At 34.0% G+C, this 16,815-nt stretch overlaps 3 protein-coding genes across 4 annotated transcripts; all 3 read left to right on the top strand.

Annotated features, from left to right (window-relative positions):
• Positions 1-273: 273 nt before the first annotated feature.
• LOC100811821 (probable serine/threonine-protein kinase PBL5) lies at positions 274-5,180 on the top strand. 2 transcript variants are annotated; one of them, XM_006590943.4, is made up of 5 exons: positions 274-607; positions 1,198-1,451; positions 1,912-2,101; positions 2,189-2,580; positions 4,437-5,180. In XM_006590943.4, the coding sequence occupies exons 1-5, from the start codon at positions 505-507 to the stop codon at positions 4,746-4,748; spliced, it is 1,251 nt and encodes a 416-aa protein (XP_006591006.1). In that variant the 5' UTR covers positions 274-504; the 3' UTR covers positions 4,749-5,180. The 2 variants fall into 2 exon arrangements, with proteins under 2 accessions (XP_006591006.1, XP_040862676.1); XM_041006742.1 differs by having other exon boundaries at positions 289-607; positions 1,912-2,580.
• Positions 5,181-7,294: 2,114 nt separating this feature from the next.
• On the top strand, positions 7,295-8,080 carry LOC102663262 (uncharacterized). The gene is made up of 2 exons (XM_006591510.4): positions 7,295-7,619; positions 7,788-8,080. Exons 1-2 carry the CDS (start codon positions 7,355-7,357, stop codon positions 7,973-7,975), a joined length of 453 nt encoding a protein of 150 aa, XP_006591573.1. The 5' UTR covers positions 7,295-7,354; the 3' UTR covers positions 7,976-8,080.
• Positions 8,081-13,525: 5,445 nt separating this feature from the next.
• Positions 13,526-16,253, top strand: LOC100785263 (BTB/POZ domain-containing protein At5g60050). The gene is made up of 2 exons (XM_006590942.4): positions 13,526-14,293; positions 14,979-16,253. The coding sequence occupies exons 1-2, from the start codon at positions 13,760-13,762 to the stop codon at positions 15,927-15,929; spliced, it is 1,485 nt and encodes a 494-aa protein (XP_006591005.1). The 5' UTR covers positions 13,526-13,759; the 3' UTR covers positions 15,930-16,253.
• Positions 16,254-16,815: the final 562 nt, after the last annotated feature.

The raw sequence follows: 16,815 nt of genomic DNA, 5'->3' as shown, positions 1-16,815 counted from the left end.
TTGATTAAATAAAACAATTTTTTTCAGTCAACTATTAAAACACACTTAAATACAAATCAATGTTCTCAAAATCAATCTAATATAAATCCAAAACAAAATCGAGTAAGCATTGTGAAATACCAAAACAGACCCTGGGAGGGGCCAATTAGGCTTTAGGGTGAGTACAACGCAGCTGATTACATTCCCGTCCTCCTGCATGCCAAAATGACAAAAATATCCCTTCGTTCCTTTGTCCTTATTGTGGCTTGTTGGTGACTATGGAACATTTGTATCACAATTAATTTCCACCTCATATTGACCAAGAATATATTAAAGCACCGAGAATACCCAAAAACATCAGAAAAAAGGCCTCTCTCCTCTCTCTTCTCTCTCAGACACAGTTTGTCACTCTTTTATTTTTATTTTATTTTATTTTTCTTCATTTTTTCTTGTGTTCTTCACCTAGAGCCAGGGTCCTCTGTTCTGGACTCTGCTTTCTAATTGGAGCTTGGGCACAGAAACAACATGGGTTGGTTTTGTTGCCAAGGGAAATCAAGCAAAAAATCGGTTGCCGAAGAAGACTACCGCGACAGCCTCGACCAGAAACCCACCAATTTCACCGCGACAGGTAAAAAAAAAAGTCTTTTTTTTTTTTTACTTTAATAATGCATTTCACTATCACACACAAACACACTCGTATTGTTTTGTGACCCATTTTGTGTGATCGTGCTGAATGCTGTGTTTTCTTAGTGGTTTTCGTTTTAATGTAAAGATTCCTTGGTGGGTGTGTCGTAAACTGATCAAAGTTCGTGTTTTTTTTTGGGGGGGTGGGGAGTCATTGAATGCTTCTTTTCCAGTTTGAAAGAGTGTTTTTCAAGGAAAGAATAAAAAAATGTTTTGTTTTGTATTCAATATTGTAATTAAAAATTTTGGTATTCGGCTTGGAACGTGTCTTCTGGCAATTTTGATGTTGTAAGCCTTTGAATATCGACGCTCTATTTTTTGGTGGCATGAAACTAAGACTAACCATACTCGATTTCGTGTTTGTTTTGCTTGGCTGCGAGGTTGGAATGATTAGATCCATAATCCAAAGTTGTGTTTATCATTTTGCACGGTTGTTTTGGTTCTATAGTCTCCACAGATTAAAGTAATTTTCTTCTGTGTTATTTTGTTTGATATCTTTCCCTTTTGGCTTATGTGTGTTTGTATTTGTTATAGATAGCGTAAAAGTTGATTTCAAAGTGAATGGGAATAAGGAAGATGGTTCTAAAGGTGATCAACTTGCTCTGGACGTGAAGAGTTTAAATTTGAAAGAGGAGGTTTCTCAGGATAGAAAAGATAATGGCAATCGGGCACAGACATTCAGTTTTAATGAACTTGAAGCTGCGACCGGAAATTTTAGGGTGGATTGCTTTTTGGGTGAAGGAGGCTTTGGCAAGGTTTACAAGGGACACTTGGAGAGAATTAACCAGGTTTGTTAGAAAAATGAATGAAATTTTCAAAGTTATTGACACGTTGAACCCGATCCTGTGCTGGCCAATGTGTTGTGCATTTATGAGCTAATGAATTTGTATGACGTCATATTAGGTTTGTTAAAAAAAAGGAAAATTTGAAATTATTGATGCATTGAATCTGATTCTGCTCTAGTCAAACGTGTCGCGCTTTTATTTGCTAATGAATTTGTATGGCGCCATGTTAGTTTGCATGTTTATTGTTTCTTTTGATTTTTCGTGAGACTAAGATTTGATAGTGGTTGTGTAGGTTGTAGCTATAAAGCAAAATTTGAAATATTGATGCACTGAACCTGATCCTGCTCTAGTCAATGTGTACTCATTTATTTGCTAATGAATTTGTATGGCGTCACGTTAGTTTGCATGTTTATTGTTACTTTTGATTTTATGCTGAGACTAAGATTTGATAGTGGTTGCGTAGGTTGTAGCTATAAAGCAACTTGACCCTAACGGACTTCAAGGGATTCGTGAATTTGTTGTTGAAGTGTTGACATTGAGTTTGGCAGACCACACTAATCTTGTGAAGTTGATTGGATTTTGTGCTGAGGGAGAGCAGAGGCTATTAGTTTATGAGTACATGCCATTAGGATCTTTGGAGGACCATTTGCTTGGTAAATTCTATCACCTCAAATTTTCATATATTGTCAGCAGCATTCTTTATCAATGGCTCGTCTCATTTCCTCTTCCCATTGTCCTAGATATTCGACCAGGTAGAAAACCACTTGATTGGAACACAAGAATGAAAATAGCAGCTGGCGCAGCTAGGGGTTTGGAGTATCTGCATGATAAAATGAAGCCTCCTGTAATATATCGTGACTTGAAATGTTCTAACATTTTGTTAGGAGAGGGATATCATCCTAAATTGTCCGATTTTGGCTTGGCAAAAGTAGGCCCAAGTGGTGATAAGACCCATGTTTCAACTAGGGTTATGGGCACATATGGGTATTGTGCCCCAGATTATGCAATGACAGGTCAGTTGACATTCAAGTCAGATATTTACAGCTTCGGGGTTGTTCTTTTGGAGCTTATTACAGGCCGGAAAGCCATTGACCATACAAAACCTGCCAAAGAACAAAATCTAATTGCATGGGTATGCCCCGACCCTTTAGCTGTCTGTTTTATTTACTGTGGAATCCATGACTGTTTGTTGATTACTTGATTTACTTTTGTAGAAACTGTTCTTGTCAAATTGTTGTAGCTGAGAATTTGAGTGACTAGTGTAATTAGTTAAAAGCAAGTGGTGTTACTTTTTAACCCTGAATTAGTTTGTATTACCCTCTTTCATATTTCTATGGCACATTATTTACTTATTATCTTTGGAAGAGCTGTGAATTTGCATCCAGGTTGGCACCTAGTTAAATAGTCGAGAGTGGGATTTATAGGAAGTGTAGTGATCTATGATGCACAGATATGATAGTATCTGATATAACGATACATTATTTTAAAAATATATGATTCATGTAAGATACGTATTCAGAAATGTATAAAAATTCGTAAAACATAATAAATATATAAGTGCAATTTTGCAAATTCAAATTAAAAACATACTTCTTGGACATTACTGAAAATTAAAAATTTTATAAATTACTGTTATCATAAATTACTTTCTATTATTTACATGTAGGAATATTACTATCAAACCCATTTCTTTCTTGTAATCATTCATAAAGAGAACAATTTCCATTTTTGGTTCATCAAGGGACAATGTTTCTATGTTTTTACATTATAGGTACTTATGTGTTTCATGTAGTTATATTGGATTTTCAAAAAATGCTTTAAACATATTGGTGAAGTATCCAAGAGTGTTAGTATTGATACGGATATGTCATACGTGAAGGAAATTGAAGTATAGGTGGTAGTGACACTTCTCAACCATTGCAGACAGACCAGCATCTTTTATTTTGATTTTCCTCTGGGACACTTTAAAGATCAATAGCTAGACATTTTTCTGAAGCTAGCTGATTAATTTGTCTGCTGATAACCTTTTTCCCTTTCAATACTTCTAGAGACCCACATTCGAGATAAGTCAAAAGTCTCATCATACTGAATTATTTTTTAAAGATCTTAGAAAATTGGAAGTTTTAATCATGTGTAATGATACATTTAAAGTGCTTATTGAATCTCTAGAATAAACAGTTATGAAAAAGTTATTACTACTATTATGCATATAATTGCATGCCTTTACCTTTTTCTTTTAGACTTTTGGTAAAAAAAATTGGTAAGCTGGAATTGTACCTTCCAGACCTGTCCCCAATACTCAGCATGGTGACTATACCGGTTAATGCTAGTCACATTGGGAAAGCATACTACATGGGCCCAACAAAGGAATAGCTAGAGCTGTACCATATTGTGCAAAGCAGTGCCTTTGTCTAGAATAGCCCGTCAAGCATCTTGGTCAGGATACAATTCTGAGCTTTCAAGGGAAATGAATGATATTGTACCACATTGAGTGCAATGCTAGGTGGTATGCCTTTGCTTGTCACTGGAAATAATTCACATACTGATTTTCATGCCCTCATTTACCTTAAGTGGGGTACTTCTATTTCATACACAAAAATGAATCGCTATTCCTTATTTTGTGTTCTTACTGAACTGGAACTATAGGTAACTACTAACTGGAAAGCTCAAATTTGGTCAGATTAGAATGATTGTAGTGCATTACTCCACTTTTTCATTTGTGTTCTTCCTTAAATTCTTCATATTATGAATAGCTATTGGCTTTTACTGTTTGGTAATGTGTCTCATACATAAGAATCTCGGTTAATCTCCTCAGTCTCTGCATCTTTTCATTAAGGTGAATAGATCACATTCATATTATTGAGTATATTAAGAATAAACAAATGGTCACATTCATATTATTGTATACTTGACAATTTACCTGAATTGATCAAATTCATATTATCACTTCCAAAAATATTGACTATGGTACATGTGAACTGTTTGCAGGCAAGACCCTTGTTCAGGGACAGGAGGAAATTTTCACGAATGGTTGACCCATTACTTGAAGGTCAATATCCCGTGAGAGGCCTATACCAAGCTCTTGCCATTGCTGCTATGTGTGTTCAAGAGCAGCCTAATATGCGGCCTGTAATAGTTGATGTGGTTACAGCTCTAAATTACCTAGCTTCTCAGAAGTATGATCCACAACTTCATCCTGCACAAACCTCTAGAAGAAGTCCACCTTCTCAGATAATGAAAAGGGATGATGATGCTCATAGACATATTTTAAGCATGGAGCATGAGACAGACAGATCTTAAAACTAGGAAAGTAGAATTTTTTTGGTCTATTCATATGCAATGTGCCTAGTTTTCAAATTTTGTTTCATAGGGGAGATAACAGGTGCCTTATCAAGTGTAAGTCTCATTGAATTTTTCTTACTTAGTGCCCCCCCCCCCCCCCCCCCCAATGTAAATGTCAGCTGCTGCCTTTAATGTGTATTTAAATGCCTTGTTGTAGGAAGTGTATTAATTTTTTTTTTGTGTTTTGCCCCTTCGTTAGAATTTAGCCTCAGATATATCACAAATGACTTATTTCATCTTGATCTATATAGTCTAGTTCATTGTCCACCATGTAGGAGTACATCCTAAATGTTTGTACAGAATGATTTGTATGAGTGGACCTCATCAGTTCTTTATGAGGAAGCTCTGATGTTGATAGATTGCCATGATTGAAAGGAACATGGGCTTGGATTTTGGAAGTGAAGGCAAAGAAAGATAGATAAGAGAGCTCGAGAGTGTGGTTAAGAATGACTTGTTGATTTGACTTGGACAAGAAAATGAAACTATCTTGGAATTTTACTTATTAGCCATGAATTTTAACTTCTAACATAGAATAACAGAAATAACCACTGTTTTGCAATCCTATGGATTTTTTTTCAAAGCTATGCCTGATAATTGAGTCTGTTAGGACCTACACAAATTAATTTGGCAATTGACTTTAACATTGTCACCTCACATGGTGGTTGTCCAGTGTTAAACACAAACTTTGGTTTCAAGAGTTGGATATGCAACCCAACTATTTTCCTCGCTAGCATTTTTACGAACACATTATAGGGTTAATTTAATTATACTTGGTAAGTTCTTCCAAACCTTTGCATTGTGCTTTTGGAATTTTTTTTTTATTTTAGTTTACAATACTCTCTAACTAAGAAAACAACTAGAAAAAAATCAGCTAGGGTTCACAAAATCTAGGAAGTACATTAAATTAAGAATAAACATAAAATGTACAAGACAAAATAATTAGGGAAGAAAAATAAAACTTGAAATTCGACTAGAAAATGACATGTCACTGAGAAATAATAGTGTCTTACCAAACACACTCTAAATCCAATTGCAGTTCTTAATGTTATTTCATACTCTGCAGTGCTATAGTTTGTACTCTGCAATGTTGTCGATTGATCTTTGAAAGTTTGTACTTCGCAATCGCAACCTCATTCTTTTTACATGATGAACCCTATTTTTTCTTTTCAAAATTACAAATATGCCATTAATAAAATTGACTCTTCTTTGTATTTTCATTTTTTAGAAGAAAAATAAAAAATGAAAAACCAAAACATATAAAAGCCGTTGTGGTTTTTAGTTTTAAAAACTAAAAAAAAAAAAAAACGATTTTTATAAAGCTGGTTATCCAATTCCAAGTAAGTTTTTTAGTTTTTAAAATTTTGAAAACTCAATTTTTTTATAAATGGAAAACAAACATACCTTAATGGTTGAATCCCCCAATTTGAGTTCCAACAAAATTGATAAAATTATAACTTTATAAACCTAAAACAATATCACCAAGTGTGAATCAACTAATCCAAGATTGTTCTAATTTAATCGATAATCTCAAGTTCAAGTCATGAGTATTTAATTACATTAGATGCTCTAAGTGAGAATTTTATCGTCTATAATAGTTTATAATGGTCTTACCTAGTTTGAATAAAATTTCCTCAAATGATACTTGTAGTTTAGAAAAAAGAAAAAAGAAAAAAAAAAACACTGCATGATCAGTGAAGCCATACATGAATATGAAATTTTAGAAGCATTTGAATATACAACTTAAGCATTTATTTAATAAAATTTTATTATATGAAATTTATATTATAATTTTGGCTATAAATTTTAATAAAAAAGTTGAAGACACAAGAAGTCATAAATTTTGTTTGTAAATCAAATAAGCTCTATAAAAACTCTTCTAAATGTTTCCATTATGATTTTTTTTTTCACAAAAGAAAAATCAAAACGCATTAAAGTTGCCCTATCTCAAAGTTATTAATTGCATTTAAGTTTATTTTTAAACTTGACAAATTGATTTTATTATATAGATTATTTATAATGTTTCAGCAAATACTATTTTTAAATTTTAACTTATGAGAAGCATTACAAAATTAGATTTTTGAATTTTTTTCCTCTCTTTCAAAAAATACATAATTATTATAATTTTTAAATACGTCTTAATTAAAAAAAAAGTAGAAGGCTCATTAATCATTTTAATATATATGCTATAAATATTGAGTTGTATTTAAGTATGTTTTAACGATTTGAAAAACTATCCGCATTGCTATCAATAGAGAAAAGAAACTAACTATTAAAATTAAAGGACAAACCCAACTTGTCTAATGATATCGTGTAAGAATCATATAACAATATCCCACCTCATGAGTCAATACATCTTCTGGAAGAGTGATTATTAGAGGACTCCAAGTCCAAGCACAAAGCACGTGCGTGGCACGTGCAAACATTTTCCCGCCCAAAATTTGTTACGAGTCTAACGAACCAAACCAGGACAAGTTCGCAAGCTTCCACCTCCTAACTAGTTTCGCATAGTCTCCTCTGAAAATCGCACCCTAACTTCCATTTCTTCTTCTTCTCTCTGAATCGGAATGCAGCAGAGATCTTCGAGCTCAAGCTTGCGCTGTTCCGGCGACGAGCACAGAGCCATCAACGTCGGTGCAGAGATGCAGCAGCAGCAACACACAAAGCGTAGAAGGAACCTCGACGAAGATTCGCTTCCAATTTACCACCGGAGCCTCACCGGAAGGAGGGACACTTTCCGGTCACGCTCGCCGGCGACGGAGAAAGGCATCCACGCGATCCCTGCGCTTGTTCTGCTGTGCCTCTTTACTCTCTGGTGGTTCTCTTTTCCAGGTACGTACGTAACTTTTAGTTTTCCGTAAATCACTTAATCTTATGTTATGCTTAGCGATATAGATTCAGATATGCGAATTAATTCCTAGTTAAGTAAGCGTCCATTCAATTCATGACGCATTGTATTGTTTTCGATCAATTTGTCGATGCGAAATCTTTTGAAAACAGTGGATGTGGAGATTAAAGACGGTAGGATTACGGCGATACGACAGATTCACACATCAGTGCCTCACAATACTCGAATTGATCTTACCATACTCGCAGTTGCTGCGTCATCACCGATTCCTGCAAATAATCCTCAAAACCTGTCAGGCGAGGACGGAACTTACTTGCAACCTGTGAGTTCGCCTAATTGAAGAAACTTCTTTTTCCGTAAGAATAAAGTGGAAGAGCCTGAAGGATTGAAGATTATTATTATTTTTTTTTGTCAATACTCGTTAGATGATATAGGATAGAAACATAATCTGAATCTGTGCTAATTCGTTGATAGTATATGGCCATTTATTAGTCTCCTTCGTTACATTGGGGAAGAATATAATAATCAACTTTGAAATGTTAGTAACACTGTTATACTTTTTCTAACATAGAAATTCACGCAGGATCCGTTAAATGTGTGATTCAGTAGGTTTCAAATGTCTCGTGAATTTAATTCTGTTGTAAGATTGTGTTGTCAACATTCTGTGGTGAACTTCATACATACAATGCATTCTAGACGGATAAGAACTGCTTATATGCTTAAGTTGGATTTACCTAAATAAAGGAAGGGGTGAGGGTAGTAGAAGATAACAACTGTAGCTTCTGATATTATGATCAACAATAGTAGTTCAATTTTTGTTTTGTGAATTTTCCGTCTTAAAGACTCAATTTAAAAAATTGTCTGCACATATATATATAGTTGAGCAATTATGTGATGGGAGAACTCAATAATAATCCCTCTTTGGTGATTGTTAAAACAAGTTTATGGTTTGGTCAGTAGAAGGATACATTTGATTCAATGTTGATAATCAATGAATTTCGTAGTGAAGAGGATTTGGTCTTTTTCAAACTTCAATGGAATCAATTTCCTTTGGTGGATCCATTATTTTCCACTTGCAATAAGGAGGTTTAGATTTGTGAGAAGAATAAATACTAATAATTTAGTAATTTACTTCCTTCTTTGATCATGTTGAGTTTTGTGCATATTGCTAGAAATGCTTAGCTTTTTGACAGGGTTTTCAGTCACTGGACTTGTGTTTATGCAGTACAATTAGTTCTTTACTAATTGAAAAAGGTCCCCATCGGCATCTCCAACTATCTATGGGACAATACTCCCCTCATCACTTGAAACACATAACCCTACCATGAGAGAGAGATGGATCAATATCTCTTTTTGTCATAGCAAATCGAGTATTGCATTATGCTCTACCTGAGTCTTGCTTGATGGATTTCATTAGGTAAACTCAGGGATTATACTCAGGTCATATTTGGGAATATTGGTTGCACTACATTGAGGCGGCGCCATGTCACTTATCACTATTGGGTCCATAGGATGTGTCTCCAGAAGGCATAAGATTTTTTTTTTTTAACAGGCATGAGATGTTTTCATACACATCATACATTCATACCGCATATACAAGAAACATATACGCTAATCATATTAACGATGATCATACATTTAATGATTTCCAACACATCTCATTTTATATTTGATTTTTTTGTTAGTAAGAATCAAACTTAGATATAAAAAATTATTCTGATAAAAAAATACATTATAATAATTTGCACACACCACTTAACCAAATTAGCTAAAGTGTTTGGTATTATACAACCTTATAAATTAACAAGAATGACACGCATTCTCCAAATAGAGTATTACTTAACTAACTCATTATTTGCTTTGGTGTTCCCCAAATGTATTATGGATTTGGACAATCTATAATACAAGTTACAAGTTGTATTTCAGATTGGAAATGCACTTGGGATACACCAAACTAAATATTAAGGTGCCTTAAATAATTATCCTCCAAATATTGCTCTTCATTTACATTTTCTAAACCGTTTTAAATATGTACAGCCCGCAGCCCACATTTTCCTTGTATTTTGTTTTAAATATGTACATTTTCTAAACCGTTTCATCTACATTTTGTTGAAAAAAAATGACTTTTTGAACCGTTAACTTTAAATATGGGCTGCCCACATTCAGGAAATCCAAGTTGACGTCTTTCTTTCTTTCTTTCTTTTTTTTCCTTTTATTGCTCTTTTATTTTTGGAGTTTAATTTATATAAAGAGGAACTAATATCACCTTTTAACATATTCTTTCTAATATTGATTAGAATTTATTTAAAATTATAAATTATAGATGAAATGTATTAAATAACACAATTTTATAATTTTTAACAATTTCTTTTATCAATAATAAAGTGTATTGGAAAAGAGCATATTATTAACATTTCTCATTTATATATAATCTCCCCCCTGCCCCCTCTCTCACACACAATTTTACTTAGCGATAATTTTTGTACAATTGATGTTCACACTTTTTAGAATTTTTTTATTTATCGAATGCAAACGTACTCTTTGAACTATTTTACTTCTTAATTTTTGGAACGTATTTTTCACTTAAATATGTGCTAAATAAAATTTGCATAAGATTAATAAAGTTAAATAGGAAGGAACTATACTAGCTTGTGGACAACTGTCCCATACCTGATCCAATCTAGATTTAGCTAAACTCAATAAGCTAAATCACTCTAGAAGTGGCTAGAATAAAACTAGACACACTAAAAATCAATTGGACCCTTTTGGGACCTCAAGAGATCTTTAAAATTCAAATCTCTTTTACGGTAACGCTTAATAATAATCACCCCTCATTGATAACTAATAACATTCATCTCTTTCTATATCATATCATAAAAAATAATTTTCACAAAAAAAAAAAATAAAGAACTATTAAATCTCCTTTACACCTTGATATCAGTAAATGAAGAGTAAGGTGTAGTGTATGTTGCTTGGTAGCCTCCACCAGCAAGCTATAACAAGGGCAATATTGAAGTTACATTTTTCACCTCCCATCATAAGACAAAATTTGGTATGTGTATAAGTGCGTGTTTTGGCTGGCGTTGTAGATCCATATTTAGTCACTTTTCCGCTTCAAAAAAGAGTAAAAGATAGCTTCTGCTTGATCCACGTTCGTGAGCTGCAAACGTGTTACCAAACACACTATAAGGTATTAGAAGGGGAAACTCTTGTTTACTAAATCTACTTGAACGGTTCCAATTTTGCAGGTCCACAAGGAGGAAGCAGTTGCTTTGCTTCAGCTAGTTCACTATATTATTGGTTTTTGGACTAGATAAAGTGATATTTGAGACAAACTATAAAGTTGTGACTTGTGATTACAGAATTCACCAACTAATTTTAGAAGTTTCTAAGTTTAGAGTAATTCTTAATGAATGTAAGAAATTGCTTCTTTTTTTTTAAATGCAAACTATAAATTTGAATTTATTAACAGCAAAGCTCCAACATCCCATTTTCGTAAAATAAATTTTAAAAAATTATTTATAAATAAATAAAATTTTAGGAAAATAATGAGATTTTTTTAATTAAATAAATAAAGAGAAATAGTTTTATTAATTAAAATAATTTTTTAAGGTAAATAAAATAAATATGTGTTTTTTAGGAAATAAAAAATATTTTATTTATTCATTTGATAAAGAGTAAAATAAAATTATTTTTTACAAAATAAAAAAAATAAAGTAAATAAAGGTTGCGAGTATCTTACCTATATAAATAAAGATATATTAGATCAGTTTTTACATTTAGAATACGTCTACACGCTCTTCTTTCCTCTTAGATTCATTTTCTCTTTTCCCTCTTTCAAAACTCTCTCTTTTTCCTGTAAGCAATCAAACATGCCTGAATAAAACTACGATCTCAGACTTGTTAACCGTTAGATCATCATGAAATTTGAACATAAGGTCGAAACTCATTTTTGCACATTCCCTGAGATTTGCGAAATAATGTTTGTAGTGAGAGAAATATCATTCGCACGTAGCTCTCTTTTTCTCGTATACATCCAAAACTATCTCAGTAAAACTACAATTCCAAACTCTTTAATCGTTGGATTATCATGAAATTTGAACATCAGGTTCGAAAATCATTTTCTCACATCTTCAACGTTGGGATTTGCGAAATAATGTCTATGGTGAGAGAAATGTCTCTCACACAGAGACAATGAAATAGAGACTTTAATCCCTTCTCCTTCTTTTTAACGCCTGGAAACCCTAGCAGGGCAACCAGAGGAAAAACTTGAAAATATTAAGGAACCGTTAGAGTCATTACCGGACTACACATGTGAGCCCGCTTAGAGGTAAGGGATGAGTTTATCGCAATTGGAGTTAGAATGAACATATGTAGGGATCCTTAGAAGATCAAATTGAGATCCTTACTGTATTGTGATTCTTCCTTTATGATTATAATTACGAGATTGTTGTGTTTGACGGACCAATTGATACCATAATGCAAATTGGTTGATAAAATTGAGTGCTCTTGGTGTTTTCATGTTTTTGACCTATGATTTTAATTCCTTTGATTTATGTGAAATTGTTTGATGGGTTTAATCATATGAACATAACATATTAATATTATTATTGTGTGACATGTATATAATGCACGAGGCGTGATAACGTGTTTTCTTGAGATTATGAAAGTGTGATGAACTATGTGTAAGGGACAAGTTCAGTATGTGTTAAATTGTGAGATCACACGTGTATTGAGATGTTGTGTGCATTGAGTTGTGAGCTATGAATTATACGACTCTTTAAGGATAATGAGTTAATGCACGACAAGTATTGTGATGTGATCCACTGTGGGACCCCGACGAGTTTAATCACTTTGGGGCGCGACGAGTTAAAATTATTTTGAGAACAATTGAGGGGTCATGTGTTTTGTACAGTTCATAAATATAGTCTGCATGCTAAAATCTTTTCTGGGTTGGACATGAATAAGGAGGGAGAGACCCTGACGAGCTCTTCGGAGTTTAAACTTTGGGGGTAAATACACTCGATTTGAATGTTCCTTGAAACTTATGTCGATCCCATATGGTTGGAACATTCTCGTAAAATATAGTGACCTTAACTGGTCTCCCTATGATTTTACCTAGTGAAGGTGACCTGACTTACTAGTGTGTGGTCTATCTTATCTTGTACTCCTGAGCGTCCGACGAGATTTTTCATTGACATGGTATCACTCTTGTCTTGTACTCCTGAGCGTCCGACAAGATTTTTCATTGACATGATATCACATTGCATATAAGATTGTGTGTGTGTGAGATTTTTCATTGACATGGTATCACATTGCATATAAGATTGTTATCACATTGCATATAAGATTGTGTGTGTGAGATTTTTCATTGACATGGTATCACATTGCATATAAGATTGTGTGTGTGTGTGAGAATAAGTTTTATTTGATAATAGTGAAGTCAATGTGACCCTTTTATCCATGTAAATTTGTTTAAATGATTTTGATAAAATTAATTTAATTAAAATTTTAATTTTTATATATTTTTCTTAAGTATATGTATGTCGGAATAAAAGATATCACACAACCCAATAACATTACTCACTCTTTATGTAAAATTAAAAGACTACTTATACTCAAATTAAACATTATATTAGATATTCGACAAATTTAAATTAAGATTTAAACTTATATGCATCATCAAAGTAAAAGTTATTATACAAAAAATTTAGAAAGATCTCATTTTATCATATTGCATCATATTAATAATTAATAAATAAGATAATATGGGGATATGACGAATACTAATTAGATGCAAGTTCTATACAACATATAAATTAAATTCATCAAATAATATTATGTCCGATTACATTATGAAAAAGAATTGAACATGCAAGTTTGACAGCACCCTTAATATGAAGGATTTTGTAATTTGCAAAATGAGAATAGTCTTAGGTCAGCGAAGTAGAAAGGTTGGGCAGGTATGTGCACATGGCAGTAATAATGTCCCTCACACAAACAAACAGTTGTATTTTAGTATTATTGTTGAGAGCACTTCTTGGATTCTCTTTCTCTCTCTACTTCTGTAAGTAACTCATTCCCAATTTTCCAATTCTGATTTCTTCATCTAACAAACAATTCAATGGGTGGAGACAGTGCTCTGAAATCCGGACAAGTATCAGCGATGATAAAGCAGGGTTTCATACCCGCCCCTAACCTCTCTTTCTCACCTTCCAGAACCTTCTCTCCTCCTCCTTCCTCAACTCGCCCGAGTCAGACTCAGTCCCACCCTCACACTCAGACTCTCTTCAACATGATGTCGGAGGAGCACAAATTCTCCGACGAGAAGCGCCGAAATACGCATGATCGGGTCTCCAGGCTCCTCGACGAGCCCGCCCTGCGCTCCGCCAGCGGCGACGTCAGGCTCACGGTGGTCGGCAGGGACGGCTTCAGGGTCTCCATGGAGGTCCGCAAGACAGTCCTCGCCGACAAGAGCCGCTTCTTCGCCGACAAGCTTCGCTGCTGCGGCGGCGGCCTCTCCCACTCCGTCGAGATCAGCGACTGCGACGACGTCGAAGTCTACGTCGAGGCGGTCGTTTTGATGCACTGCGACGATCTCAAGCCGAGGCTGCGCTCCATGGCTGAAGGAGTTCCCAAGATTTTGAGCTTGCTCAAGGTATGTTGCCAAACTCACTTACCATACTTAACCAACTGAGCTAGAACCCTCTTATACCCCACACAATTTAGTTGAATAAAGTTGAGTTAGGTGAGGTAAGTAATATAATTAAGTTCAAGTTTGAATAAACTGTTTCCATGAGGAAAAATAAAATAAGAAGTTAAAATGAATTAAGTTCTCTGTTATGGATGATTAAAATTAGCTTGAGTAGATAAGTTTAATTAAATAATTGAAAACTTTGTGCATTTGCATAATAGGATTGTTATTTTTTACAAGTTTATTAGATAAATTAGCCTGATTAATTAGCATAAGTAGATAAATTAGCCTGATTAATTAGAATTTATCACTTGCAGAAGCTTAATTCAATAGGCTTGGGTAGATAAGTTTAATGAAATAAATTGAAAAGACATTCATAGATTAGGTGCTTTTATGATGAGATAAAATCAAGTAAATTTTGTTGCCATATAAGCTCTTCAGAATGCATCCACTTGTTTTGTACACAGTTTGGGTTGTGGCTAATTATGTTAGAGACTGAAAATTATACTCTATTGAATCTTATCTTAACTATAACCACGTTAGGGTTAGGGCTTGATTCTTATTGCTTTGTCCTTTCTCTTTGTTTTTGTTTTTGTTTTCTTTACTGAGATTGGTTACTTATGTTCATGTATTTTAACTTCTTTTGTAGGTTTCATCAGCTATCATGTTTGACCTAGGGGTTGTCTCATGCCTGGAATATTTGGAATCTATTCCGTGGACCGAGGATGAACAGGAGGAAGTCATATCTCAGCTAGAACATCTGCAGATTGATGACTCTGCAACTGAAGTTCTTCTTAGAGTATCATCTGATCCATCTACTGCTGATAGAGCTGACGACATCTTCTTGAACCTGCTAAGTGGCGTTCTACAAGCAAAAGATGACAAAGCTCGCAGGGAAATGAAAGCTCTGTTATCTAGATTGCTTAAAGAGAATGTGTCTAACGATAGCAGCAGACTTGATGTTTCCAAAGACACACTTTATCATCTTTGCCACAAGTGCATCAGTTCTCTTCTCCTATGCCTGTCCGAAGCAACCAGCAGCGATGAGAAGCTGGATCGGGGGGCTATAATAAGCGACATAACTCGTGAAGCTGACAATATTCAGTGGATTGTTGACATTTTGATTGGCAAAAAGATGAGTGATGAATTTGTGAAAATATGGGCAGAGCAGAAAGAACTTGCTACACTTCACTCAAAGATTTCAACAGTTTACCGCCATGAGATCAGTAGAATCACAGCACAACTGTGCATTGGCATTGGAAGGGGACACATACTGGTGCCAAAAGAAATTCGATTTTCCTTGTTGTCAACATGGCTAGAAGCTCTATATGAAGATTTTGGATGGATGAGGAGAGCTTCTAGAGCTGTTGACAGGAAATTGATTGAGGATGGACTAAGCCAAACTATATTGACACTTCCTTTACTCCAACAACAATCCGTGTTGCTGAATTGGTTTGATAGATTTCTTAATAAAGGAGATGACTGTCCTAATATTCAGAAGGCATTTGAGATTTGGTGGAGAAGGGCTTTCATCAAACAGTATTCAGCTGAACCTGAAAATTCCCAGTTGCAAATAACTCTCTCTGATTACCCCAGCTGAAAGGTAGTTATACAAGGAACTTTAAAGAAAGAGATTGATTGGCAATTGTAAATAAGAAGTGTCATTTTGCATTTTTCTCTTCTGCTTTGGCCTGATACGAGCAATTTGGATTTTCATTTTTGCCCATTTCTATATTTTGAACCGTAAATAGATGAAAGCTATGTTACCTGGACTCAGGTAAAGCTTTGCGTTGAAGATAACCACATTGAAGGGTAGGAGAGTTTGGGGTGGGGGAAGTATTTGTTGTTCTTACTATAAAGGATTGAATTGAAATGGTGAAAACTTTGCCGTTGTATCCGAGGAATTAATAAAATGATTTGATAATGTGCTATTCAACACAAGAAATGTAAATGAGAAAAGTATGTTATATCTTCAGTGCTGAATAGTTTCAGTAGAAAAGTGATACACATGTAGATGAGTGTGTTAATTTTTTATTTTATTTTTTATCATTAACTCTTGGTTGTATCTGTCTAACATTGTGCAGTACTGGAAAGGATACACAGTCTAATATAAATGTTAACTCATTTATATACAAGAAAAAGAAAAACCTGCATTTTACACAATTTTTTGTGTAATTTTTAGAAAATCAGAGGAAATATAGGCATCAAATATATTAAGTTTTATTATTACAAATGGATTACTTAGGACAATGGTAAAAAAAAACGCTGGATATGCTCTTATAAATGTCATAATATTTTTGTCAGGCAATAAAATTAATGATCAAGAACATTTTGTTGGTCTAAATACCCTCAAAGTGATCTACTCTTTTTAATCAGAACACGTTCTATCAGAACACGTTCCTCTACAATTGTGATATAACTGTTCGCTCATGTAGTTCCATCTTTTACCATTCAAATTTATAAACTTTCATTTGAATTTATAATTT

This window comes from Glycine max, chromosome 11 (genome assembly GCF_000004515.6).
Source record: "Glycine max cultivar Williams 82 chromosome 11, Glycine_max_v4.0, whole genome shotgun sequence".
Classification (NCBI taxonomy): Eukaryota; Viridiplantae; Streptophyta; class Magnoliopsida; order Fabales; family Fabaceae; genus Glycine; species Glycine max.
This window is presented reverse-complemented; position numbering and strand designations above follow the sequence as displayed.